General features: G+C 48.8%; 12 protein-coding genes across 12 annotated transcripts; 7 read left to right on the top strand and 5 right to left on the bottom strand.

Annotated features, from left to right (window-relative positions):
* The first annotated feature begins 159 nt into the window (after positions 1–159).
* Positions 160–2,692, top strand: BDR25DRAFT_303701 (HET-domain-containing protein). The gene has a single exon (XM_033690058.1). The coding sequence runs from the start codon at positions 240–242 to the stop codon at positions 2,424–2,426; it is 2,187 nt and encodes a 728-aa protein (XP_033547497.1). The 5' UTR covers positions 160–239; the 3' UTR covers positions 2,427–2,692.
* Positions 2,693–3,457: 765 nt separating this feature from the next.
* On the top strand, positions 3,458–3,980 carry BDR25DRAFT_355135 (uncharacterized protein; the record flags this gene model as incomplete). The annotated part of the gene is made up of 2 exons (XM_033695413.1): positions 3,458–3,789; positions 3,830–3,980. The coding sequence occupies 2 exons, from the start codon at positions 3,458–3,460 to the stop codon at positions 3,978–3,980; spliced, it is 483 nt and encodes a 160-aa protein (XP_033547496.1).
* A 16-nt stretch (positions 3,981–3,996) lies between these two features.
* Positions 3,997–5,761, bottom strand: BDR25DRAFT_261751 (uncharacterized protein). Its single transcript, XM_033686723.1, has 7 exons — positions 5,566–5,761; positions 5,445–5,503; positions 5,343–5,388; positions 5,139–5,293; positions 5,009–5,085; positions 4,822–4,856; positions 3,997–4,709 (listed from the first exon to the last, which is right to left on the bottom strand). Exons 1-7 carry the CDS (start codon positions 5,713–5,715, stop codon positions 4,083–4,085), a joined length of 1,149 nt encoding a protein of 382 aa, XP_033547495.1. The 5' UTR covers positions 5,716–5,761; the 3' UTR covers positions 3,997–4,082.
* Positions 5,762–7,166: 1,405 nt separating this feature from the next.
* Positions 7,167–9,333, top strand: BDR25DRAFT_261750 (cytochrome P450). The gene is made up of 6 exons (XM_033686722.1): positions 7,167–7,681; positions 7,735–7,926; positions 7,974–8,308; positions 8,367–8,500; positions 8,551–8,954; positions 9,012–9,333. The coding sequence occupies exons 1-6, from the start codon at positions 7,249–7,251 to the stop codon at positions 9,203–9,205; spliced, it is 1,692 nt and encodes a 563-aa protein (XP_033547494.1). The 5' UTR covers positions 7,167–7,248; the 3' UTR covers positions 9,206–9,333.
* Positions 9,334–10,531: 1,198 nt separating this feature from the next.
* BDR25DRAFT_225265 (uncharacterized protein) lies at positions 10,532–11,069 on the bottom strand (the record flags this gene model as incomplete). The annotated part of the gene is made up of 2 exons (XM_033685174.1): positions 10,532–10,654; positions 10,713–11,069. The coding sequence occupies 2 exons, from the start codon at positions 11,067–11,069 to the stop codon at positions 10,532–10,534; spliced, it is 480 nt and encodes a 159-aa protein (XP_033547493.1).
* A 909-nt stretch (positions 11,070–11,978) lies between these two features.
* On the bottom strand, positions 11,979–12,588 carry BDR25DRAFT_224910 (uncharacterized protein; the record flags this gene model as incomplete). The annotated part of the gene is made up of 3 exons (XM_033685163.1): positions 11,979–12,173; positions 12,280–12,463; positions 12,521–12,588. Coding segments are annotated over 3 exons (447 nt in total), but the record flags the coding sequence as incomplete, so codon positions are not given.
* A 991-nt stretch (positions 12,589–13,579) lies between these two features.
* On the top strand, positions 13,580–14,782 carry BDR25DRAFT_355131 (uncharacterized protein; the record flags this gene model as incomplete). The annotated part of the gene is made up of 6 exons (XM_033695412.1): positions 13,580–13,584; positions 13,622–13,702; positions 13,741–13,862; positions 13,894–13,936; positions 14,051–14,540; positions 14,591–14,782. The coding sequence occupies 6 exons, from the start codon at positions 13,580–13,582 to the stop codon at positions 14,780–14,782; spliced, it is 933 nt and encodes a 310-aa protein (XP_033547491.1).
* Positions 14,783–16,066: 1,284 nt separating this feature from the next.
* Positions 16,067–17,493, bottom strand: BDR25DRAFT_342938 (uncharacterized protein). The gene is made up of 3 exons (XM_033693780.1): positions 17,320–17,493; positions 16,797–17,264; positions 16,067–16,742 (listed from the first exon to the last, which is right to left on the bottom strand). The coding sequence occupies exons 1-3, from the start codon at positions 17,405–17,407 to the stop codon at positions 16,237–16,239; spliced, it is 1,062 nt and encodes a 353-aa protein (XP_033547490.1). The 5' UTR covers positions 17,408–17,493; the 3' UTR covers positions 16,067–16,236.
* A 473-nt stretch (positions 17,494–17,966) lies between these two features.
* BDR25DRAFT_225292 (uncharacterized protein) lies at positions 17,967–18,764 on the top strand (the record flags this gene model as incomplete). The annotated part of the gene is made up of 2 exons (XM_033685175.1): positions 17,967–18,296; positions 18,363–18,764. The coding sequence occupies 2 exons, from the start codon at positions 17,967–17,969 to the stop codon at positions 18,762–18,764; spliced, it is 732 nt and encodes a 243-aa protein (XP_033547489.1).
* Positions 18,765–19,367: 603 nt separating this feature from the next.
* On the top strand, positions 19,368–20,344 carry BDR25DRAFT_286772 (uncharacterized protein; the record flags this gene model as incomplete). Its single annotated transcript, XM_033688273.1, has 3 exons — positions 19,368–19,416; positions 19,474–19,700; positions 19,897–20,344. The coding sequence occupies exons 2-3, from the start codon at positions 19,657–19,659 to the stop codon at positions 20,342–20,344; spliced, it is 492 nt and encodes a 163-aa protein (XP_033547488.1). The 5' UTR covers positions 19,368–19,416; positions 19,474–19,656.
* A 39-nt stretch (positions 20,345–20,383) lies between these two features.
* BDR25DRAFT_261738 (uncharacterized protein) lies at positions 20,384–21,778 on the bottom strand. The gene is made up of 2 exons (XM_033686721.1): positions 21,459–21,778; positions 20,384–21,378 (listed from the first exon to the last, which is right to left on the bottom strand). The coding sequence occupies exons 1-2, from the start codon at positions 21,625–21,627 to the stop codon at positions 20,582–20,584; spliced, it is 966 nt and encodes a 321-aa protein (XP_033547487.1). The 5' UTR covers positions 21,628–21,778; the 3' UTR covers positions 20,384–20,581.
* A 1,331-nt stretch (positions 21,779–23,109) lies between these two features.
* Positions 23,110–24,945, top strand: BDR25DRAFT_261735 (kama family protein). The gene is made up of 6 exons (XM_033686720.1): positions 23,110–23,301; positions 23,353–23,665; positions 23,715–23,762; positions 23,833–24,052; positions 24,104–24,434; positions 24,578–24,945. The coding sequence occupies exons 1-6, from the start codon at positions 23,116–23,118 to the stop codon at positions 24,857–24,859; spliced, it is 1,380 nt and encodes a 459-aa protein (XP_033547486.1). The 5' UTR covers positions 23,110–23,115; the 3' UTR covers positions 24,860–24,945.
* Positions 24,946–25,151: the final 206 nt, after the last annotated feature.

The raw sequence follows: 25,151 nt of genomic DNA, 5'->3' as shown, positions 1-25,151 counted from the left end.
AATTGTCTCATCGTGAGAGCAATCCTCAGTTGAATCATCCTTCAAAAGAACCATCAGACCATGGGTTCGCTAACCGGATACGGTACAGCAGACCAGACAGACCGCCATTTAAGCGATCCGTGGTGTGGCTAAGAATCTTGTCCGATGTCCCAACCTCCTCCAAAATATGAAAAAAAAATTGCAATTCTGAGCCATCTCGCTGTGAAGTGCCTCACATCGTCAAAAATATCCAATTCAGAATGCCTAGTGCTTCCCGGGACTCCGAAAATGCTTCTGATGTTGTGCCGCTAGACTGGTCGTGGGCCGTTGACGATGAGGGGAACATCCAGCTCTGCTTCCATCATTCCCCGAGGAAGAGGCTAGTCCCTGGTACTTATCGGTCTTCCTATAGACCTTCTCCAAGGAAACGCCAAACCGATATTCCTCCCCCAGTTTTTCGATACAGCGCGCTACAGCCTACAAATAACGCGTACCCACCATCGCCGCCGAAGACGCCAGAACAAGGTCACCATGTATATCCACTTCCACGTCGATTCACTGCACCTGCCCAAAAGTCTAAGATCGCATATGAGTTCGATCACACAACGAAGTGTAAGAGTATCGATTTTAAAGGCCCAGGCACGGCATTTTCTGACCTGGACATTATTAAAAGCTGGCTTCGAGAGTGCAACCTCAACCACGACTGCAGCTCCCAAGGGTTAAAGACCATATCCGACTATTGGCCAATGTGGCTTATTGACGTGGAAGATGACTGCATCGTACAGGCCAGCAAATCCGAGCGATATGTTACCCTCAGTTATGTATGCGGACAAGTTCGGTCTCTGCAATTGATGAAGGATAACCTCAGGCTGTTGCAGAGACCTGGCGTACTGCGTGAACAGAATTGCGTTTTCGTCATACCAAGGACAATCCGGCAGGCCATGAACTTCGCAAGATTAATAGGAGAACGATACCTTTGGGTGGATCAGTTGTGCATGGTTCAAGACAATGATGCGACGAAACATCCACAGATCAACAATATAGCAAGCATATTTGCCAACTCGATTGTCACTTTCGCAGCTGCAGGGGGAAACTCTGCAGACTGGGGACTACACGAATCAGGGAACATCACGTTGAAGAGCAACCGGAAACCTCGCGTACCTCGACATGATACTGATCACCGGGTGCAAGACATTCACCATGATCTTCTGGAAAGGTCCGAATGGAACAAAAGAGGTTGGACGCTCCAAGAACTGGTCTTCTCCAAGCGTGTAATCTTCTTTTTCAACGGAAGGATAACATGGCAATGTCATTCTACGATATGGGAGGACTCGTATCCTGTGCAAACTACCTCCGCTCAACCCAACCAGGAGATTTTCTTTCCACAAACTCAGAAGTTCCGGTACTGCTCTTTGCCAGATCTGGGAGAGTATCACCAACTGGTGAAGGAATACAACAAGAGAAATCTGACGTCGACTTCCGATACAGTTCCGGCATTCGCTGGTATTACCTCCGCTTTGTCTACCACGTTTCAAGGCGGCTTTTTGTATGGGCTACCAGCACAGTTCTTCGATCTTACTCTCCTTTGGCAACCTCTCTGTCTTCTAAAGCGACGGAAAGTGGATCTAGACTCTGGTAACGGAGATGTGCTACCCAGCTGGTCTTGGATGGGATGGAAAGGACACCTTGATCTCAATTTCTGGGCAGGCTTATATGATTACGTTCGTGAGAAGGAAGGGAGTGGCCGAGGTGTTTGGAGATGGCCGAAAACTTCACTTAAGATCCGACCTATTGTGCGGTGGCACTTTGTTGATGACAAGAACACGAAAGTGCCGATTTCCAGTACCGCCTACAAATTTCGCTCTCTTATAAATGACCGATATAGCGAGCTCCCGGATGGGTGGCACCGACAGGAACGATCATCTTCGGGCGAGAAGTACGAGTGCCATTACTATCACTCTTCCGACCCTGATACGACTTTCAACTATCCAGTTCCGATGGCTGATACCCCAATAAATGCATCCCCAACACTGCAACCCAGATATATAGCTTGCGAAACATACAGAGCATTCTTCAAAATGGGCGAGCGCTGTTGGGCTCCTCACAAGTGCTTATCTATCGAAATTCTCGACCAAAAGGGAGCGTGGGCTGGTGCACTTCGACTCAATCACCGACGACGCGACATTGTTCCTGAATTGAAGTCGAACACTCGCTGGGAGCTGATCGCGATATCCAAGGGAGTCGCAGAAAACTCTCGGAGCGAAGCAGCAGTACTTGAAGAATGGAATCATCCTAATAGACCGAGAAATGGCCGACTCTATAAGTTCTATAGCGTGATGTGGATCGAATGGAAAGGTAAGGTAGCATATCGGAAAGCCGTAGGTCGAGTCTTGAAGAGTGCATGGGATGCTGCTGAGAAAGAACTTATTGAAGTTGTTTTGGGCTAATTAGCGCAGGTGAAGCTTGGGTTGGACATTTACCACTTGTTGTCGTCTTTTCCTATATCTCTTGCCCCATTGGGTTCACGAATCTATGTCGCTTGGAATTTTCATCGTGCATTGAACGGTCAGTATGCATTGAACGGCCAGTATGCATCAAACGGCGTAGTATATCCATTTCTTTTTTCCTTTTTTGCATATCATCTCATGATTGGCAACTGCACATAATAATAATTTGCTGGCGACTACGACACTTGCTCCTCCCTCCTCTCAGCCTTCAATATTTAAAAGAAAATTCTACAACTCAATGAATTTCTTATAGTTTGGATGACAAAATTCCGCTCACATCTCTTGGCCGTGTTTTGGTAAATGGGTTTGGTGGATGGATATCATCCTTTCCGGGACGATGACAGTATGCAAGTCCATCATCAATCACATTACAATCCTCCTACACAAATGATCGTACAGAAACCTAGACAAGAGGTGAATATCTCTTATTGCCTTTTCACACTCTTGCCATTCTAAGCCATGCCACCAACGCAATCCCGACTCCCGCCTTACAGCGTTACCAGTTACTGGCGGTTTTCACCGCCATATCCCTCCCTGCAAACGTAAATTCTATAGCAACTTCACTCTACTAAGTCAAGGTTTCCCCATTCTCCACACAACCTTACCGTCCCCATTCGCAGATCGACCACGGCTCTAACGACACCTCACTACAGACTTCATCTACCCACAAGCTCCACTAGGCTGCGCAGAGATTTATTCGCTTTGACACCCACACAAAAACCGAGTTTGTAGATGGGTTCCAAGACCGCTTGAGCACTGAGTGATACTACAATATTTCATTAATCCCACTCCCTCTGGGAAGGTATCGCTCGTTATCATTGCAGAGCCCCTCACTCCCAAATCCAACGACGACTTACCTTCCAAAAGCCAATCAGAATATAGTTAAACGACCTCCCCACACCGCTACGCCAATTCTCCAACGCTGCAAATCTACCTCTAAGCCTCAAGAAACCGGCTAACGGCAGCCGAAAATGCCCTACCTCGTCCTAATTCCCCACGCAAAATCCCCCGAACAACCCTACGTCATTGAGAATAAAGCCGCCGCCTCCTACCTCCAATTCTTCAGTGCCTGGGGTTGGCCTATTTGCAGTGTCCGACTTAACAATACCGACCCGGAACTTCTGGCTGCGATGGCGAAGGACAAGGAGCTTAAGCGGCAGGAATGGCGGGATCTTTGGAAAGAGGAGGTTGTTCGACGGTGGGAAGAATTACGCAAGGAGACGAAGGAGAGGAGGAAGAGGGAGAAGGAAAATGGGGAGAGGGTGTGCGATAGAGTGTTGGAGATGCAAAGGGCGTGGGCGAAGTAGAAGTAGAGAACTTGAAGAGAGAGGAGAAGAGTGGAGGTATTTAGAGCGGGGGAATAACGGATTTAATGGGATGGGTGCTAGTGCAGTTGATAGTGAAAGAGATAAGAAGCAGAAACAATGCTCAGTTTTCATGGAAGGAGAAGATATTTTCATAGACTGGCTCAATTTGACATTGGGAGGTATCTAATTCTGATATCTTCTCCCTTCTATAGGCTATATTTTGTACACAAAGCACACATGTATATGCTTCAGCTTTTCCACATCTTTTCTGGTCAACGCTCCGGACAGTCTAATGACCACCAAGGAAATGCGTCGACTGGGGCACGTCCTCATCCTGTCTCCCCGTACTCCTGATCTTAACATCGGTCGTAACCTTAATAGCATTAGCGTCCATCTTACTCCCCTGGGTGGGGATATTCAATGCCGTCCCGCCCTGTCTAAACAGCTCTTCCTCAGACTCAGTACTCGTGATCCCGCGCTCCAAACGCGTGATACTTCCTCTCGATCCCTTACTCTTCCCATTCCTCCCAGACCGACCCATCCCGGATCCATTGCCCGCTTTTCGCTCCATGGACGATAATTTATAGCCCTTTTGATCCGAGTACCCCGGCCCAGAGCCTGATGAGCTTCCACCAGTGATACGCAACCAGAGTGCCTTGAGCGAGGGGAGGTTTACAGCGATTACGGCGAATTGGATCTCGAGGGCAGCGACAATAACCATTTTACCAAGGACGAAGGACGTATCTGGTGAGCTGTTTAATTCGAAAAGAGGGATGAGGCGGAAGCATGCGATGATGACGGCGCAGGCGCCGAACCCGATGACGCAGAGAACGGCAATTTTGCGTCGCAGGGACATTTGGAGATTCCAGACTGTGGAGATCGGGAGGATGAGGATGTAGAGATCTTCTAGGATGTTCTGTGTGGTTATTAGAAACGAGTTCATGTAGAGGGAAGCATTGGGGTTTATAGCTTTGGGTGCATCGTAATAGAAATGGATTAGGGCAAGGATGGGTGAGGGGTGGTCTTACCAGAATTGACGGGACGATGAGAAGAACTAGCTTGTCTGAAGTCGGGGGAACAACGTCAGCACACTTCTTTAAAGAAAAAGAGTTTGGCACGACTGCCTTATCCGTGCAGCGTCTTGAAAACGCCACTTGCGTGCCATCTCATAGACTTTGCAACAGGCCGTGGAGTTTGTACCCCGGGGTTACGTACTGATGCAAACAGCATCTGGATGCGTGCCAGGATGAAGGATCTCGTCAAATGGAAGGCATTGAAAGCATGCCATAAGTCTACACACGAGTCAGGCCAAAATAAGTCATCATTGAGGGTATGTGAGGCTTACATGTTGGTGATAAAAATACTTGCATTTAAGCCCATTCCAGCATATACCAGGCCTCGGAAAAACTTGTTGGGCGACAAACGGAGGTAGAAGAATAGGAAGGCCATCTTAATAACAAAATGCACCGTATAATAGAACACCTCTTCAATAAACAGCCACTAGTAATTCTTAGGGGATTCACCTCAGTCGTTTCGGATCAAAAGTTACCTTGAGGATTTGGAGGATTTGATTTTGGCTCAGTTCAGTGATGTGTCTTTAGGTTTAATTAGAAATGGTCTGCTTGAGATGGGAAAAGTTGTATACACTTACAGTCCGCATCCCCAGTACAAAAACATGTGCAAAATAGCTTGCTGGCCGGTATTAAAAACCTAAATACCACAATATTAGCTCCAGTACGGAAGATATATTTTCGCAGTGAGGACGTCCGTACCAGCACAGCCACACCCACCCAATCATCCAAGCCCCATGTCTTTAGAATAAAAATGCGACAGTAGAACCTCAGAAAGATAGAAGCAGTGCCGAAAAAGAACGTAACATAGGCAACGGCATAAGCAAGCGGCTGCAAAGTGGACAAACCCATTGTGGAAACCTAGGAAATGATCTTGCTCCTAATAACTTGAGGCGGCGGCGAGGAGAAGGAAAACAAAAACGTTCACACAGAAGAGATATTCTGCGAATATATTCCTAGCGGCTTCATCCCAGCTCCTCCTTAGCTTGGTTCTTCCCACGCAGGGCATCCTTCTCCATGGCCGAACACTGAGCCCAACGCCTCCTGAAACCCACGAGCGTATTTCCATTGGCTGCTGGCAATTGTACCCATTGACCGATTCGGACCTTTTGGTGTCAATGAATGGAACGCTCAGGGTCTCCAAATGGCATGGCGGTCTGTATGCAAGGAGTCTCCTTCAGGCCGACGCTCCATCCCGGACGATTCTTTCCCTTTCAGAGGAAGCTCGGCAGGTCCACACGGGTCCCTCCTAAAGATGCAAGGATGAGGCGTGGCAGGGGCTTGGAAAACCCGTTTCTCAAGGACAAGTGGGGAACTGCTGGGTATTAGAGTGATCAAACCTGTCAAAACTGTCAAAACTGTCAAAACTGTTAGCTAATTTGATAGTGAGCCACATGGAGCTGAAAGTTTCGGTCCCAATTTGCCTCACTGCGACGTTGGAGTTAATGGCGCGGGCCGTCAAGTGCTCATGGTGTGACAAACAAGGAGGGTCCTGGAAAAGGATGACAACTTTCCTCCCCACATTCATCCTTGAAGCTTGCGTAGCCAAGTCCCAGCGGGGAATTGCTGGACACACGCCAGACTCAAAACAAACTGTGCCCACAATTTTAGCGGAAGGATCGCTGATCGGTGCCTCTTTCAGCCACTCGGCGAGATGAGAGCCCGACGGAATGGTTCACTGCTCCTGATATCCCCACAAAAAAGAGGCTTTAATGGCAGAACCAGGATGCAGGAATCTTGAGACGTGCTATTGTTGACTGGATTCCTTTGGGAAGTCTGCACCGAAACCGCCGCAAGAAGGTTACCAGAGACCTAAAAATTGTTCAGAAGGAAGATAGGAATCTGTTAGCACTAACCATAGAACATCTTTGTACTTACTCTGTACCCGCTTGTACACCTTATAGACCTAATAGGATTTCGAAATCTGGATATTAATCTTCTGAGATACGCGGCAACAGGGATAAAAGGGCTTTCCCGTTATCCCGTGCATATTTAATCCTGGTCGGTTACAAACGCTAAATCCTTCGGCCGGGGGTCCGTGTCCGCGTACCGCTAAGAAAGGATTCCCAACGGCGGAGAACATGACCACGGCCAATGGCGGCAATGGAAGAACGTGCAAAGGACGGCGAGGAATGCGGGTAATGCGGACTATTCTGGAAAGGGACGAGGCTCAAAGGGAGGAGTGGGTGCAGCCTGACTCGCACGAATTGGAGTGGGTCAATTGTAATTCGAAAGGGTTGATCGACAATTCATTGCCTATTACAAAGGTCCTCGGCCACTCTAGAGGCCACGGATTGAGAACTCTCAAACAACATTCTCTTATCGCATCTCTTCTGCTTGTCCTCCTTGACCTTTGTGCAAGATTGGAGATCTCTTCAAACTACCATGGATTCCATCCTACAGACGACCAAAGGTGTCGCTCAGGCTGATGTCTCTCACACAGTTGGAACAGCGGCCCTGCTTGGAGTTCTTTTCCACCTGTCGATTCGCAAAATCGAGTTCGAGTTCATAATGTACCATTTCATGGCGGTCTCCATCATTTCCTTCTTTGCGATGATATATGCCTTCGTGGAGGTGGGGGAATATAACATCTTCGGAGCCTTGACGAAAGCATTGCTCTTTGCCAGCAGCTTTAATACCGGTCTTCTCACGAGCATTGGCATTTATCGTCTGATATTCCACCGTTGCCGAAAATTCCCAGGGCCGCTTGGGGCAAAGCTTACCCGATTCTACGCCGCCAGATTGTCTGCGAAGGATGTGCAGTACTACAAGGAGGTTGCCAAGATGCATGAAAAGTACGGCGACTTTGTTCGAACTGGTGAGTTGAAGTCACTCACATGCTTTACGCAGCCAGCTGCTCATATAGCATAGGCCCTCGAGAAATTAGCGTTCTCCGCCAATCAGCTGTGCCTCTCATATATGGGCCGAACTCAGAGTGTCGGAAATCAACGTGGTACGGCCAAACGGGGAACGACCCAAAGAAATGTTCCATTCATATGACGCGCGACTACAACGACCATCGCCTGCGACGAAGAGCGTGGGATAGGGGTTTTTCCATCAAAGGTGTGCATCCCTACATTAACATCGCCTTAGATCCTAATACCAGTCAGCGCTGGCCACGTATGAGCCCCGAATCAAAGGAAAGGCAGACCTCTTCATGAGTCAGTTGCGAAAAAACGCAGGAAAACCTTTAGATGTGTCAGCATGGGCCATGTTCTTCAGCTTTGATGTTATGGGTGAAGTCGGGTTTGGAAAGGATTTCAACAACCTCGTCAGCGGTGTGGAACACCCTGCAATTCAGGGAGTTCATGCCCATATGACCATGCTTGGGATAATGAGCACCGTCCCCTGGTTGCTGAACCTTCTCAGCTCAATTCCAGGAGCAGCTGCAGGTTATTCAGAGTTTTTTTCCTTTTGCGCTGGCCAGATTAGGGAGAAGCACAAGGTTAGTAGTTTCCTGTAGGGATGAACCCGACCGGGCGTCTTTGGCTGATATATGGCAGACTTGGGATGGCGATAAGTACCCACAAGATATTGTATCTTGGCTTCTTAAGGCTGTCAAAGACAAAGACGTTTCAGCTTCACCGAGCCCGGCCGCTTTAGAAGATGATTCCCGAGTAGTAATCATTGCTGGAAGGTAAGTGATCCCAAGAGAGTACTCAATGTGCATACATTAATACGTGCTAGTGAGACAACTGCAACGACATTGGCAGGTATCCTCTTCTATCTAGCCAAGTATCCAGAGAAGCAGAAGAAACTCCAGAGACTCGTCGACAAGGCCATGCCAGCAGGATACAGCGACTGGAATTACGAAAAAGTAAAGTCGGTCACCTACATTGACGATTTCATCAGTGAGACCCTGCGACTGAGGCCAGCACTACTGAATGGCGGACCCCGAGAAACACCGGCGCAGGGTATCCGAGTAGATGAGGTGCACATTCCTGGCAAGACAAACGTCCTAGTACCCATTCAGTTGATCCACCGAGACCCTCGATGGTGGCAGCAAGCTGAGGAATTCGTTCCGGAACGGTTCGGGGAGAAGCGGGAGGAAATGGGAACTGAGAAGGCACCTTATCTACCATTTTCGCTAGGTATGTTGACGAGTGCTACTCTACACCACCTGTGTCTGGAAGCTAACATTTTCTCAGGTGCTTACAGTTGTCCTGGCAAGAATCTTGCTCAGCTAAGTCTGCGCACCTCTCTTTCCTCAATTGTCCAAAATTTTGACGTTTCTTTCGCTCCTGGGGAGACCGGGGTGGCCTTCGATAAGGAAGTCCTGGATACGTTTACAGTAACACTTCCTCCTCTCCAACTGCAGTTCACTCCGAGGAGCAGGAACTAGATCCTTGAGGAAAGCGGCCTGCCACAACCAGGGTCTCTGCTAGTGTCGATGGTGTGCATGTACATAGTCCGAAGAACAGTGGTAGGCGCAGGGTCCTGCAAAGGTCCACACAAACCAATGAAGTTGCCAAGCAGTTCCTCCGTGATTGAAACGAGCCTTTCCTTGACTTTTGTTGCCTTGTCCCTGAGCCCCGAACGTGTGGAAGGTAAAGTTCAACCACCATCTTATTCTCAGCCCAATAAGATGCTGCGAAGCTGCAGCGGCAGGTTTTTGTCAGCTTGCAGTTTCAGGGAAAATTTCGGGGATATTCAATAAGTGATCAGCGTCCTTCCCTGCTTGTGGATCCTTGTTCTTTCTCTCGGGCCGATTACTTTAACATGCGTTGTACTGTAACGACGTTGGAACGTGCGGAACGGTCATTGCCGCGTCCCGCAGTGACCAGTTCACGACTTAGCGGCAGAAACGATACGAAATGTTGTTTCCGCTTGGACTCAGAGTTGGCCACCGCCCACTTGTCGCGAAAGGTTCGCCATGAGTGTTTCTAAAACCGATAGGCCTTACCAAACAGGCCTTTCAGGAAGCTCATGCGGTGATCATCCTTAAACGTATTCCACCAGTCATCCGCCCCCTCAGAAACCACCAAAAATGACGAAAATTAAACCCTCAGGTCTTAACCACAGCTTGAAAGAACGCTTCTTCAATATTAATCTAGTCTTTTATTTAACTCTAGAGTAGATTATAGGCATGTAGAGAAAATATGTAGAGTAATTTACTCGTGATTTAGCCCCATAATTAACGAAAACTAAATAACTTAACAATACCTAATGTTTAGAGTCTAAAATTCTAATACAAGTCTTAGAAGACGCATAGGAAGCTGGTTCTAGAATTCTAGAACCTCTTGCTTCGCCGTTGTGGAGATCGTAAGGTGCATTTTTGGTCATTTTTGGTGAGTTTTAGGGTGGGCGGATGACTGGTGGAATACGTTAGATGAAATAGCACAGTGATAACGGAATAAGAGCAATGCATAAGAACAAGAATAACGTTAAAGGCCCCCTAGTACAGCTATCAAGTATATTAGTATCCACGTCGGGACACGGAAAGGGGAGGTTTAAACAGCTCGCGGGAACATTCTTCACGGCCACGTCCACTAGGACATACAAACTCTTAAATTGAAATTCGCACGAGCATAAACAGGAAATGAATTTTTGTCTTGCATTAGATCCTTATCATGGCCAGTCGCATGTGCTAGTATGCGAATAGAATCTGGATAAAATACGAAGCGAGTGAATGAAAGGGATGGGGTGAATGCTTTCTCGCCTACTTCGTTCACCCACTCCCATCCGTCCTATCACCCTTAAATCGCAGTCTATGGGCAGCTATAATCATAGTAGCACCCTTCTCGGCAACGATATAAGTCGGATCTTGAGTGTGACATTCTGGAATAGAGGGCTAAATTCAATGTATCAGTCTCACCATGATCACAGCTCTGCTGAGTGGCCAGACTCACAAAGATTGAAGCATTAACGATTCTCAGCCCCGATGTACCTTTCACTAGCAATTTTCGGTCAACCACGCCCCAGCTTGCATTAGAAGGGGACATTCTCGACGTTCCAACTTCATGATCGATCATTATACCACCATTTTCGGTGTAGTTGAGAAATTCCTCATCTGTTGTGAGGTCTGCCAGGGGACTGTATGGTGCAGCAACATAGTCTGCGAAGATTCCATTCTTCAAGAACACAAGCGCGTTCTTCATGACCTGGACGATCGCGAAAGTGTCGAAATCGGTCGTCAAGTAATTGGGATTGATTACAGGCTCGGCAAACGGATTCAAGGATTTAGTGTCACTTCCCCGCCTACGCATTGTTAGTGAGGGTTGCTAAGGTCACCTTTTGGTGAGACTAACGAGAAGTAGGAGACACCAATGCAACTAAAACAGTAAGGTAGTTATCTGATTTCGGAAGAGAAATCAATCGGAATGGTAAAAACCCTTCCCACAATGAGATCAGCCAATTCAGAACCAATCGGAAACAATAAGAAATTATATGAAAGAGCTTACGCCAAAAAGTAACAGTGCGACCCGAGAGTGGGATATTAGAAGGATCTAAAACATCTTGAAAGATTGCAGAATCATTAAACAGTCGTAGGCAGCCGTAAGAATGCTAGAGGGTTGCCAGCGCTGTCAACAAGCGGTCCTGTCAGGGTTTGTTCCAGCGTTGTAGGTCTTCAGCGAAGAGAGTCGTGTTTCGAAGTATCGCATCCATCGTTGTGTTCTATTTTACAGAAAAGTACACAATGGAAAATGGGTGATCTGTAAGATCTTTCCCAACTCTACCAAGCTCAACGATTGTATCAACTCCCACCTGAAGGAGAGGGTCTCTTGGCCCGATTCCAGAGAGTTGCAAAAAATTTGAGGCGCCAATAACTCCCGCTGAGAGTATTCCTAGAGGAAACAACTTGCTGAATGCTGCAGGTGTCAGTGCTTGCAATGAACCAAGTTATACCATACTAGCTTCTACTCCGGAGCATAACTAGGGGTCCTTTGATCTTTTTATGCCAGGCGCTAAAAGTACGTAGGATATGTGGAAGGTGCAGAATTCTATTATGACTTAGACCGCAGCATGTTTCATGGTGTATGCGGCTAAAATGTAGTACGCTAGATTAGAAATATCACTTGTTCCGGGCTGACCAAGGACCACGGATTTGGGCTCAGGAAGGCCATTAGAAAACCCACTCTGAAGGAGTGTCATCACTTGAGTGTGGATGAGAATGTCTATGTTAGTTCGACTCGAATTATTAGAGGGTTCAAATATGCAACAGCAGTCCTGCTTCGCTTACCTGCAACACTGACTTCAACAGGCCCATTCCCATGAGCGGAGGGAATGAGTTGCTCAGAATTGTTGTGTCCATTGACTGGAGGAACCATTCGGGAGCTCTTGGAATAGTGCCCCTCAACTGCTAACCAAGACTAACTAGGATCTACGGTCAAATTGACCTATTTGTCGTAGACATCATTGGATCTGAGATTGGAGGCCTTATAGTCTGGGACGGGGCTGGCGACTTTTTAATCCTACTGCAAGGGAATAGGAGCACCACTCACTATTGCTGCTGCTTCCACCCAACACATACCCACGTTCAAATTCGACGGACCGGTTGGAAAAGCCTGGCTGAGGGATAGTAGTCCATTTCCAGCCTGCTCCACTGTTGGCTAGTCCGGAAGCAGAAAAGGGTGCGATTGAGTCCGTATAGGCTCGGTTACTAAAAGGCCACTTCGATTAGAAGTTTGGAGAATTAGGAGCCTGTCGAACAGCATACTCTCCTCCCGCCTCAACAACTAGAACGGTGACGTTTGGATTTGCTGGCAGTCTCGAGGCGAGCACGCTCGCCTGGGGTGAATTTAATCAATATTCTCGTTGAAGTTCAGCTAAACAACATATAGCTGTGCCATCACCTGCAATTATGAAGTCGTATTCCTGGTTGATAAGATATGGCAGAGAGGATAGGATATTGACCGCTTGTGCCAACTAGGCTGAAAGGAACAGAAAAAGGAGCGAAAAATTGGCTTTGGAGTCCGTAGTTTTGCGAGGCCGAGCAGAAGATGCCCACCGCTCTAGCCATGGTCGCCTTTTTAGATGATCGTCGCTGTAATAAGCGGCAGACATTAAACGCAAACGTCCGATTCACATGTGTGTATGAGTTGATTAACTATATGGGAGATTCATAATCAGCGATGGTTTAGCAGGTGCTTACTTGGCCTTGACTATCTGTCCGCGCCGGCCTGGAGGTTTCATACCTACCCTCTGGGAGAGCGAATCAAACGAGGGTTAATCTATGCGGGGTTTTGATACTATTTAGACCTTATTCTAGCCCTATTGTTCTGAACCAGGGATCCTCGATTGCAATCCAAGTTCTGGATGACCGCTAGGTCGCACGAAATGCTGAAGCTCGCATCTACGCGTTGTGAGGTATGTTGGATATGAAAAGTTAGATTACAAAAGGGATCGAAGTGGAATCTGTAGGGTAGTGTTTGGCAAGGTGACAATGTGTGCATTGGTATCACCTCAATGGTAGGAATTAGTTGGTAAGCATCATATGGTGGCGTGTGTGAAAGTAGGCAGAACGTATCCGTTCTTGTTGCGTGTACTGCATTTGTTGTGCGCTTTTGAACGCAGTGAAGATGAGGTGCCAGAGCACAGGGTCGAGGGATATGGAGCTAAAAGTCGGATGGGGGTAGCTACTATAGACGTTGTAGTACAGGGTCAAAATCCTCACAGGGTCTGTTTGCTGGTAGCTGAAAGCTTGCGCATTCATCCATATAGCGAGTAATTTTATGGTAGAAGATGGGTTAGAAATCAGCAGAACCTTAGAAGAGGTATGAGGTGGGGAAGAGAGCTAGTGCTGGGTCGGGACCCCTAGTGCTGAGCGCAATCTCAACTTGTTACCTTCCAGTCCACCTATGGCCCACGCTCTTTTACGCATCGGACTATTTTATGTCTTGTGCTAAAGCTTCAATAATACATATTGAAGGATTCGAGCATTCTCGTATCCTATATCTGGCGGACTAAAGTCTCCAGGCATTTAGAAGTTAGGAGTCAATTATACCCTAAAGAAAGAGCTATAAGGGATATTGCTATCCCACGATTGAAGTACTACGACCGTGTATTAATAAAGGCACACCACAGTAACAGAAGACACTATTTCCAGGAGCGAAAGAAATGCCTGTCAAAATATGTCTGACTTCTTACCCTACTATACCCTTTCTTTTCAATGTTTTACTTTCACTTTCGGCTTCTACTTAGCATTCACTCCCTGACTTAACAAAATCCAAAATGATCATGGTAGGAGGGCATCTCTTCCCTTTCTTCACATGTATATTCTGGGTTTAGCATTCATTTTCTTCTTCCTACTGCTTAATATTGAAGTCTTGTTGAGAAAACGCAAATCGGCTCTCGGACATGACTCTTTTCAAAACTCCAATGCCCCCATCCTGCAACCCGGGGATTATTCGCTTCTTCCACCTCCGAAACTTTCTCTTGGTAAGGTTTCTACGTTTTATTTTCGATACCGGGCTCAGTTAGTGAGCTCGAACAAATCATCGACTGTTCAAGGACTCAGCATACATCACCAACTTATGAAATCTATACTTAGAATGAGGTTGTTAAAATGGCTCGATGGGCGAGTAGAGTACAAGTGGTTACAGGAGCAGATCAGTATTTCAGTTTATTCTACCTATTCACGGAAAATTATGTACAGCAACGATCACTTCATCTCCGCTCGGCTTGTACTCTCCTGGACAATTGGTGTACCTGCAACTTTCAAGCACGAAGAAACGAGGGTGTGTTAACACTACGAAGCAACTAAAGCTATACGTTAAGTGATGGAAAGAGTTCCCTAAACACTAATCCCTTATCAAGCAGAGGAGCGGACTCACTATCCTGCAATTTCAATGACACAATTTGGAGAAAGTTTGCGATACAATTTGCACTCTTCCGTACATATCCCGCGATATTTATAGGTCCTATTATCGAAAATCAACTTAATACCCCGCAGAGAACAACCTCCAGGAATGAATCCTGAGGAAATCCAACATATTAAGTCAATGTGAACAGCAAATCAATGGCGGATACATGGCTTCACAATAACTATCTCTAGGACTTCCTCGCTCTCCTCCTCTTCCGCTGCACGTGTTGTGTGATCAACATCTCACACGTCTTCTATCACCCCATTCCAATCTCCACTAACCCCGTTTGCCGTCCCTCAGACTTCCCATCATAATCCCTACAACTAAAATTGGCACTTCCACATTCTACGAATGCGTCCGCCCATCTTAGCCTGCAACATCACCTCCCTAACCATCACCACTACAGGCGAAGCCATCCCTCTCTAAATCTCCAAATTCCTCCACCCTACCCTAACCCTCGAATCCAGATTCTCTACCAACCCCTCCCATCCTGACGCACCAAAACCACGCACTCAATGTACCACGTCACCACCCGACTCTCATCTTCCCCGATGACTATGAATTCTGGCCTTCAACATTCAACTTCTGCCCCTCCCCCTTCTCCCTCTTTCCCAGCCTCACGTTGGTGCCGTGGCACCAGTGCTCTACACTCGCCACTACAACTACCTCTTCCCCATACTCCCGGATTCTGGACTGTCATGGGGGTGATACATCTCTTGTGGCGCACGCATGAATTCCTCGCAGACAGCAGTCTCGACTGCGGGATATCGTGTCTCTCATTCGGCGTAGCCGTCTTCAGATCCTGCATCTATACCCCCAATATTTCTGTCACTCGTTGGAATATGTACTGGAGTATGGAGCATAAGATGGTTGTGGATGGTAGGTTCAATTGCGAGAAGTCGGAATCCGAGACCGTTGCATTGCTCCAGGGTATCAGGAACGCGACTGATCGTCGAAGTCGACCGGACAGGTCTTGTCGAGCAAGTGAAAAGGGGGATATTCAGACGACGGGTAGGGGGATGAATCTGGCAGTATCCGAGGCCGACACGAAACGGAGGGTTGTTAAGCAGGAGAGTAGAAAGGATTCTGCAACTCTTATGATATGAGTGGATCAAGAGTAGGGGAATGTGTTTCAGTCTTTCATGGTTTTGAATCTAATATATTGGATACATTGCGTTCAGCAAAGCTCCCACTCACCTAGATATTAATTACTGCACGCTATCTGCTATATATTTGCGTATACGTGCGAAGAAGTTCAGAGATCTTGCTAAAATTATCTCGATCCATGGTACTCCTCGCTTGACCAGTCATGCCTTGGATATAATAACACAAAAGAATTGTTGAGAATGCGGTCGGGTGGGAGGTACCGGCCTCAGCGGGGGTATATTAGCATCCAGATCCTGCTGGACAGACGATTTGTGCATTAGCATACATCACTCCCTCTTAATCTTGACATATACCATAGATCCCAGAATTTAAATGCGCTCCGTCTCAATCCTGAGAATTCGTCATGTCGAGTCTCGTTCATGTCCTTTCTGTGTGCGTTTTCGTTTGCCCCTGATTGAACTCTTTACCGCCCGGTCTTCTGCCTCTGAAGCTCGTCCCTGAACTGATTTCCCCTCGGGGCCGGACGAATTCCATCATCACTTACGAGACTGCCCAGACTATCGCCTCGCGTATGCGCTGGAGCATCGTGGTATTGCGATCTCGGATGCTCTTCTCTGTTGTCCAGTCTTATCGCACCTGTTTTGCCCAGTCCCATCCGCTGCCTTCTGCTCTTACCGACTCCGTATCCCTTGTTGCGCCGACCCATGATGTTACCAAGGCCTATGGTGCGGTGCTTCCGCATGCCGACGAAGAGACCAATGACAACTACGACGACGAAGCCGAGACTAACGGGCAGACCAATCATCAGACCTAGCTTGTTGGGGGTTTTGGTGCGCTGAGGTGGCTGGTAGTGAGATGGGGGCTTATTGGTCAGGAGGACTGTAGGACCTTTGTACGGAATTGACTTTTTTAAAGGGTTATTGGCTTCAAAGCTAATGGCATAGAAAGTCAGGTTGTAGGCATCATAGCCTGTTGCTTATTAGTGTACATTCTTTTAGGCTGGCATATCAGGGTACCGCTTACCTTGCATCCATTCCTTCTTCATAGTCACAGAAACGAAACCCCACGAGTTTTCAGTCTCAGCCGAGGACCAAACTTCCTGAAGCGAGTTATTGATGAATTGTATCTTGACAGTTACAGTCGAATTGATGGGCAAAACGTCTGGATTCCATGTCGCGTAGTAGGTGCTGTCGACGTATAAAGTCGATGCGTTGTTGGGCAGGCAGAAAGGCTTCGCATCTGTTGAGTGGCAGCTGGGGAAGTCATGACTGGGAGGTAGTGGTGTTCCAGTCCGCGTTGGGGCAGCACTTGTTGCAGAAGCTACCTCGCTGTCGGTGGCAGTAGCCACGGCGGATGAATCTCCACTGGACTGTGCAGAGCCAGACTTGGTTGGCAGGGGAGCAACGACCTCAAATGTCGTTGGCTTGTTATTGCTCATGGTGCTAACGACCAGACCAGCCGTGGGAGCACCTGAGCTAGCAGAAGTAGTACCTGGTTCATGTTTCATGAGCAATTGACATCCTTTGGAGCTTCAAATCAAGCTCACCTTGCCTCTTGGCTACCAACGGCCCGGCAGACACGCCAAGCAGGGCACTAGAAGCCGCGACCAACGCGGTAAGGCTGTCGAATCGCATTGTGGAGGACGCAAGGAGGGAATATATAAATTCAGGGAATGTCTGGGCGCTCAACGAGCAATTGACTCTCTAGAGAACGAGGAAAAACAGAGGAGAGAGACTGAAGGAGAGAAAAGAACAAAGAGAAAGCTAACTCGGTCTCGAAATGCCGCAGTTTCACCCATGTTCACCGAATGGGGTATAAAGGGGCTTGGTGTGAACAAACGGGAGAGGCCCGAGCTCCACGAGCTCAATTTCGCGAGTAAACAAGATCCATGCCAAGGAAAACAGGCGTGGAGCAATTCACCCATCGCGTTGCTGCCTTTGGTCGCCTTTCCCGTTCTTCTCTTCATCTTCACCTTCGCGTTCATCTCATCTTCGTTATTCTTGTCGCCGTCGCGGAGTCACTTGACCACAAAAGACGCGTGCTTATCCGTTCCCTCACTCGTTTCCTACCCCACCGGTCGGTCCCCACAATTTTCTTGCGCGAACTATCACCGAAGGATCCTGCTTGAACATCACCTTTCGCGGCTAGGCAACCTTACCTCTTCACCTCCACTCCTTTCACATCGCAATCACCATGCGCTTCTCATCAGCCCTTCTTCTGGCGCTCCCGGCGCTTGCGCTGGCCGAGGACCAGGTCCCGATTCTCGACAAGGTGAAGGGATATCTAAATATGGCGAAGGATGCTATCTCATCAGCAGTCCCCGCCGCACCTTCACCTCTCGATGCCGGTGTCGCCAAGGTCGCGTCCAAGGTGCAGCACAGCCTGACGACTGAGAACTGGAAGCAGGTGTTGACTGTAGATCCAACGGCCAGCGCACCAACGACGCAGGACTGGATGGTCTTCATAACAGGCGGCAACGTAACGTGCTATGGCTTTTGTGGAAATGCGAGTAAAGCGTGGAATGTAGGTTTCGCTTCAATATCCCTCATTTTAGATATTCGGACTTGTGAACGTACTGATGGCAAGTAGGAGTCAGTGGCCGCCCTTTCAGCAACCCCCAAAGCGCCCAACTTCGCCGTGCTTGACTGCGAGTCGCAGCCTATTCTCTGCAATTCGTGGTATGCCGGCCCTCCTTCAATCTACTACATGCAGATTCCAAAGCCGCTGGCGGATCAGTCCGCACCGCTGCCCACTGTTCGCTTCATCCCTCTGAACCGCACCTCTGTTACGGGCCCTCAACTCACCAAGCTCGTTACCAACAAGGAGTACGAGAATACTGCGCCATACGAGGGCCCGTGGCATCCGTTCACTGGCCTGCTTCAACAGTACAACTTGGCCATTCCGGTTGGATACGTTCTGTGGGGATTTTCGAAGATGCCGTCTTGGTTGCCCATGATTCTCATCTCGTTCATGAGCAGGTCGTTTATGTAAGCTTTTCCCGAATTCGGAATGTGGTCATTTACTGACAAGAAGATAGGAGCCGCAGAATGCCGCAGGGACAACCGCAGACCGGCGCACCACCCGCACCAGCGCAGTAGACGGCGCAATAAATTCAGCACATTCCGCGCCGTACGGCGCCTGTCAAGACTTCAGCCCTTCCACCACCCAAGGCCGCTATCTATTTCAGCAATTGCAGTTCTTTCCTGGTGTGTAGATTCGGGTTCGCTAGGTTTGGTATTCTCGGAGGGTTTACTTTTATTTTTAATATGATGGACGGAATCACCAACGGCTTGTTTATGGGTAGGGTACGGGTGTTTGGATAGCGCAGGCTGCTTAGGGTGAATAAAACCTAGCTCTTGGGAATATAGCTAGGCAGTCTGAATCATCACCACTGAGCATGAATCCACGATAGGTTTCCACAGGAGAATATGTGAACTGTGCCGCATTGCTCTAGTTGCCTGAAATGTTGAGGCCTGAATTATGAGGCCGTACGCATTGGCCAATCGGACGCGAGCCTTCGCCGAAGATTCCCCGTGCATCTCAAAATCTCGCGAGGATTCAAGCTCCGCGAAGTCTGATTTGCAAGACGCTCATCACATCCACCATGGTGAATATAATAAAACGAATGCGCAAGTTGCGCGAGGTACGTCTTAAACTCCCTCCAATGCTTATTAATTTAGCATTCTAATCCTCTCGATAGAAGGTATATTCCCCGTCCCAAGACCTCCGCCGCGTGACCGATTCCCCTCGGACTTGATGTCAAGGGTTGATTGAGAGCCTACGTTTAATTTGAGTTGTACGATTGACGTATAAATTATAGCTGTTATGGATACGGGTCGGGCCAGGTGCACTTATACTACCGAAAGAGGTATTAAAGATAGGCATGGAGTTTAATACTAAGATCAATGGGGGACATCGGGGAGCTAGGTATGGCAAGAATGGCTTTCTACATCGTCTTCTCTTCCTCTGCATTGGCTGTTATATTTCAACCTTTTGGGAATCCGGTCGTACGCCCTGGCTTGGTGACGACAACTGAGGGTCGAGTGTGAGACAATTTGTGGATGGATACATGGATGGCTAGATGGACGGAATGACAGCCCGCTAATGTGGTCTGGATATGCAGGAAATTCTGGCGCGAAATGCTCCCGCGAATTAAATACCGCAACCCCTCAATCCCCATCGAAATAATCCGTCACAACGACCCCGCTGGTCCCGCAAAACTCTACATCTACACTACCTCTCTCGACCCCACCCCCTCCAACCCCCCCAAACCCGAGACGACTCCTCAGCCCACACCCACAGTCGCCTCGACAATCACAGCTGCAGCCCCCACCTACACAATTGACATCCGGATGATCCAGGAATCGCAGATTCTCACCGCACTGATTGAAGCGACGGGCGCACGGGTGATCGAGGCGACGGAGCAGGAGAAGGAGGAGATTCGGGATATGGAAGAATTTAAGGAGAGAAGCGAGAAGGATCGACAGGAAGTGAGGGAGAAGTTCTTGGCGGGGAGGAGGGAGGAGGAGTTGCTCAAGTTGGCGAGGGGGGAGGTTGCTTCTGTTGCGTAGGTTGATTTATAAAACCCACGATGTTGAACGAGTGTATGTATGATACAAGGTCAGTGGGGTCACCTGTGTATACCATCTGTTTTGTACAAAAAGCATAGAGAGGCTACAATGGGATATGCACCATCCAAGTCTAAGAGTTTTGAATGGGAAGTCTTGACGAATTTTATTCTTGTCGTGTCTTATCCTGGGCGATGTCCTCGTGAGTCTTCATGGCCAGGAGCGTCTCAAGATCATTTATCAAGAAGTAATACCACCCCTCCACCAACTCGCCACTCCAAGCACAAACACCACTACCATAGCATCACTCACCACTGTCTTATAGATAACACTGTACCGCCCCACCACTCTTACATACCCTGCATACGGCATCGGCAACATCTGCGCAATGCTACTGAGGATCCCACTCCCAGGTAACTGACCCCTCTCAATGAAATACCGCGACGATTGCATCGCGACTTCAAATGTGGCAAACATGTAGAAGAAATGCTTGAATGTCTCTGTGGACGAGGAGTCGAGGATCCAGTCGTCAGATTGGGGTGTGGAGGTGTTTGTGCGGGATAGCTTGGAGCCGTTGAAGGGAGTTTGGAAGACTATGTATACAGCGAGCAGGAGGGAAAAGATAGAGTGCACAAGCCGCCATAGCCAAGCGGAGGATTGAGAAGGCGAGGGCTGAGCAGTGGAGGAGTCGCCCCCCATGGCCTGGAATAGGTTGGCAAGGCCGGGAGGAAGGTCGCCTGGATTCTGACCAGCTTGGCCTGGACCGCCTGGCATCCCCGGAATGCCCCCTGCGCCGCCACCCATCATTTGTTGCAGCATGGCCATCATCGGGTCTTGGGACATGTCGGCATCAGGGCCAGGCTGGGGGAATGGCGGGGTGTCGGTTCCGTTGAAGGCGAATGGAGACGGGAGCTGGGGCTGGGCTGCAGGTGTGTAGTGGTGCTGGGAGATATCAATCTCATCAGGATCTGGTGTGGAGGTTCCATTGGCGGGGGAAGCTGTGGCCAGGTTGGGGGAAGCACTTGGTGATGGCTTGACTGTTTAGTATGTCAGAGCTGAAGCAGGCAGAAATCCATAGCGAGTCTGACGAATCTGCTGGGAAAGTAGGGAACGTTACCTGGCACATCTTTCTCCACATCTCGGTGAGACCCTCCCTGCAATTGAGAGATGGCCTGTAGCCGAGAGGCACCGCCGGCCTGAATTTTGGCAGCACGACGCTCGCGCCGTAATCGAGCCTTTTCCTGCGCGGGAGACTCTGCAGTCGCTGTGGCAGCGGAGTCCGCCATGCTTGCGGGAGGTGGTGGGCTGAGGGGCTGATACTCGTTGTGGATATCACGATGGTCATTCTGGTGTTGAGGGTGGCCTTTCCTTGTGTGACATCAGGCTTGGCAAAGGATTGGCGCACGGTCTCGTGAAGAATTGCAGGCGAACTTCACTTCAGAGCTCCACCTGCCGTCGCCTATTTCCCTCACTCCGATACACACACATGAGCTTTTCCCCAGTGTCCTGTTGCACACGGACAAGGTTGCTTTTACCGTTGCATACTTTACGTCACTGTAGATATCATCTCATGTTGCTTCTCATCCCCATTTATATATTACGAGCTTGAACTGTTGGCTGAGCTTCTTTCGCTGGGGTGATCTTTCTGGAATCAGCAGCTCCGTGTTTTTCTTTCTTCTCACGAGTCACGCGCTGGCTTCCTCCAGCAGCGTCGCTTTCATGCAGCCGATACGTGATATTCAATGCTTAAACCCTGCACTATTCACAGTGCAGTGAAGCTCTTCCAACTTTGCTTCGCCCTGTCGCTTTCGGATTTGTCCTCGGTTCTCCTGTCCAGCACATGGTTCTTGTCCAATCGTTGAGGGGATTATGCTTCGTCCAAGCCACTCAACACCACAAACATCACGGTTCACGAATCTTCCTACAAAGGCGGAAGCTCACCACGTGCCAGAATGAACTTGCGTCGGCGCCGACCCGGCAATCAACTTTTAAATTGGAGCGGGTCAAAGTTACGACGAGTTGTGTTCCCGTGGCGTTGTTCAAGATCGGCAAGCACACAAGCTTGACCAATACGTCCCGTCTGGCTTAGTCGAAAGATCGGTTACGCCATTTACAGTTGTTGGAAGTTCATCTGTTCAATGATATGTTTGATTCTATAGTCCTGCATGTTAGCAATGCCTCTGTTTAGTATTCTAGACGCTACTACAGCTTACAGACACGTTGTGGCTTTAGCTTCTCTAGCCCCCTAGCTGTGCCATTGCCACCCGTATAATGGTATTAAGACCTCTTATTTCCTCTACCTTCAAATTCCAGGTTTTGGCAGTTTTGTGGTTCTCGTTGATTCTATAAGTGGCCGGGAGTGTAGGCCCCCCAGCGGTCTCCAACGCCGTGGTGGGCATAAGGTGTGAGTGCTCGACGAAGCAATTAGCATGGAAACGACTTCATAACAACGCATTCTGTGGTGGAAGAGGTCCACCGTTCGTTCGTCGTCCAGACCAGGGAGGTGGAGATAAATTGGCTGCGGAGACGCACTGCATCTCAGTCCCAGAGCACGAGGCAGCAAGCCGGAATTGACTTCTCCACATTGCTCCCCACAGTGTCTTTCACGTGTCGGAAAAAGCTTTCGTGACCTTTAGTGTCAGGTGGAGCTATTAGGGGAAGACATACTGAGCCAATTCGCCCCTTCCCCTTCATCGTGCACTTATCACTCCATCACGCCAAACCCTCTCGTCTCGGGCGTGGAGATCAAGATACGAGTTATGTTAGGCTTGAGCATGATGAATGCGGCGGCCCGGAGCTCTGGGACGCGGTGGTCAGCCTTCTGGCTCAATCCCTCCTTCGAAAACCAGACTCGCAGCCAGTCCACCTACGCAGCGTTGCCAAATCAGGAGCCGTACTGGCGCAGAGTCCCTAAATGGGCAAATGTCCCTCCGAGGGACTTCCTGAGCTATAACTGGCAGGTTCGTTAATGCAACCCTTGGCCTACCTGCGAGTCATCACTGACTGCCCAGCGCGCGAACACTGTGTCTTGCCGGGTGCAGCTCGACAAATTCTTATCTGCAACCCTCCCTGATACGCTTGCTTCGTCCGCCAATCCTCTGCTGAAGCATATTAAAACCAGGAATGACTTCATCAACGACGCGACGCAGGGGCTGTCTGCTGCTCCCATGTCCATTCGCCTGACACCACATATCCTAAGCGTGATTGACTGGACCAACCCCCTTGACGACCCCATTCGGCGGCAGTTCCTCCCGATCAAGTCGGCGATGGTACCGGATCACCCGAAACTGACGCTAGACTCTCTGCATGAGGAAGCAGACTCACGTGAGTGTCAGTGGCTCTTCAGTGGCTGTCAACGATCTGATCTTGGTAGCTGTTCCTGGGCTCGTGCATCGTTACCCCGATAAGGCCTTGTTTCTTGGTAAGACTTACCCCTACTTGAGAGAGCAAGACTTTTTACCTCTGCCTCCGTTGTTGATGAGAAGGCACAGCAACGTCAATATGCCCTGTGTACTGCCGTTTCTGCACTCGATCCTATGCGGTTGGTGCTAACACTGAGACGATTTCGAAATCTCCCCAAAAGCCGATCCGTAAGCGCTGGGAAGTTGTCTTCCAGTACATTGAACAGACGCCAAGTCTTCAGGATATTGTGGTGTCGGGTGGAGATGCGTACTATCTTGAGCCAGAGCAGATCAATCTGATAGGAGAGCGGTGCGTTAATTCCCTCGTTATTGAGACCACGGCTGATTCAGCTCTTCCTAGGCTCCTATCCATTCCACACATAAAACGGTTTCGGTTTGCGACGAAAGGCCTGGCAGTTGCTCCGAGTCGTATCTTTGATCCTAATGACGCGTGGACTAGCTCTTTTATCGATGTTTGTAACCACGGGCGACGGGTTAATAAGCAAGTTTCTCTTCATACCCACTTCAACCATCCGAATGAGATAAACTGGGTTACAAGGAAGGCCGCTAAATTTCTCTTCGAAAAGGGCGTTATCGTCAGGAATCAATCAGTGCTATTGAAAGGAGTCAATGATAATGTTGAAACTATGAGAAAGTTGATCAGGGACCTTGCAGATATGCATATCACACCAGTACGTACACTAAAATCCGATTCGGTCCGTTTCGCCACCCTAGAATCAAAGCTAGCATGAGCCTGCCTCACGCTATCTCTCTTAAGCCCATGCGCTATACGCATATCTTGGTTCGGTTCCAAGACCCAAGCTGACGAAATTAGTATTATGTCTACCAATGCGATCTCGTCCGTGGGATCGAAGACCTTCGCACCCCCCTTAGCACAATCCTTGACCTCGAACAACGTATTCGTGGGACACTTGCCGGTTTCAATACCCCGTCGTTTGTTGTTGATCTTCCTGGCGGTGGAGGTAAACGCCTTGCGTCGACATATGAGATATATGACCGGCAGACTGGTATTTCGACGTTCAAAGCACCTGGCTTGCTGGGCGAGAAGGGGGAGAAAATCTATGAATACTTCGACCCAGCTCCTGAGTCTGGTTAGAAGGCATAAGGAAGGACGGACTTAACGAACGGCTATGGCTGACGATCTGTTGGTATTCCCTTTCGTAGTGGACGATGCCAGAATGGAAAATATCTCACTATCAAGAGGATGAACGGTTGTTGTCAGCTCCATTACATGGATTTCTGAAATTTTTTCTTCCAAATATATTCCTATCTCATTTTCTCTGATCTCGGCCTCGGTACTGCTCAGAATTCCTTCGTTGGCTTCGCTTCGGTTACAGTCCTTGTCTTTTCAATCAAACACTCTACATGAGGCCGCTGCGGAATATGCT

This window comes from Lindgomyces ingoldianus (assembly GCF_010093535.1).
Source record: "Lindgomyces ingoldianus strain ATCC 200398 unplaced genomic scaffold BDR25scaffold_16, whole genome shotgun sequence".
NCBI lineage: Eukaryota > Fungi > Ascomycota > Dothideomycetes > Pleosporales > Lindgomycetaceae > Lindgomyces > Lindgomyces ingoldianus.
The sequence above is the reverse complement of the archived record's forward strand: the minus strand, read 5'-3'. Positions and strand labels throughout refer to the sequence as shown.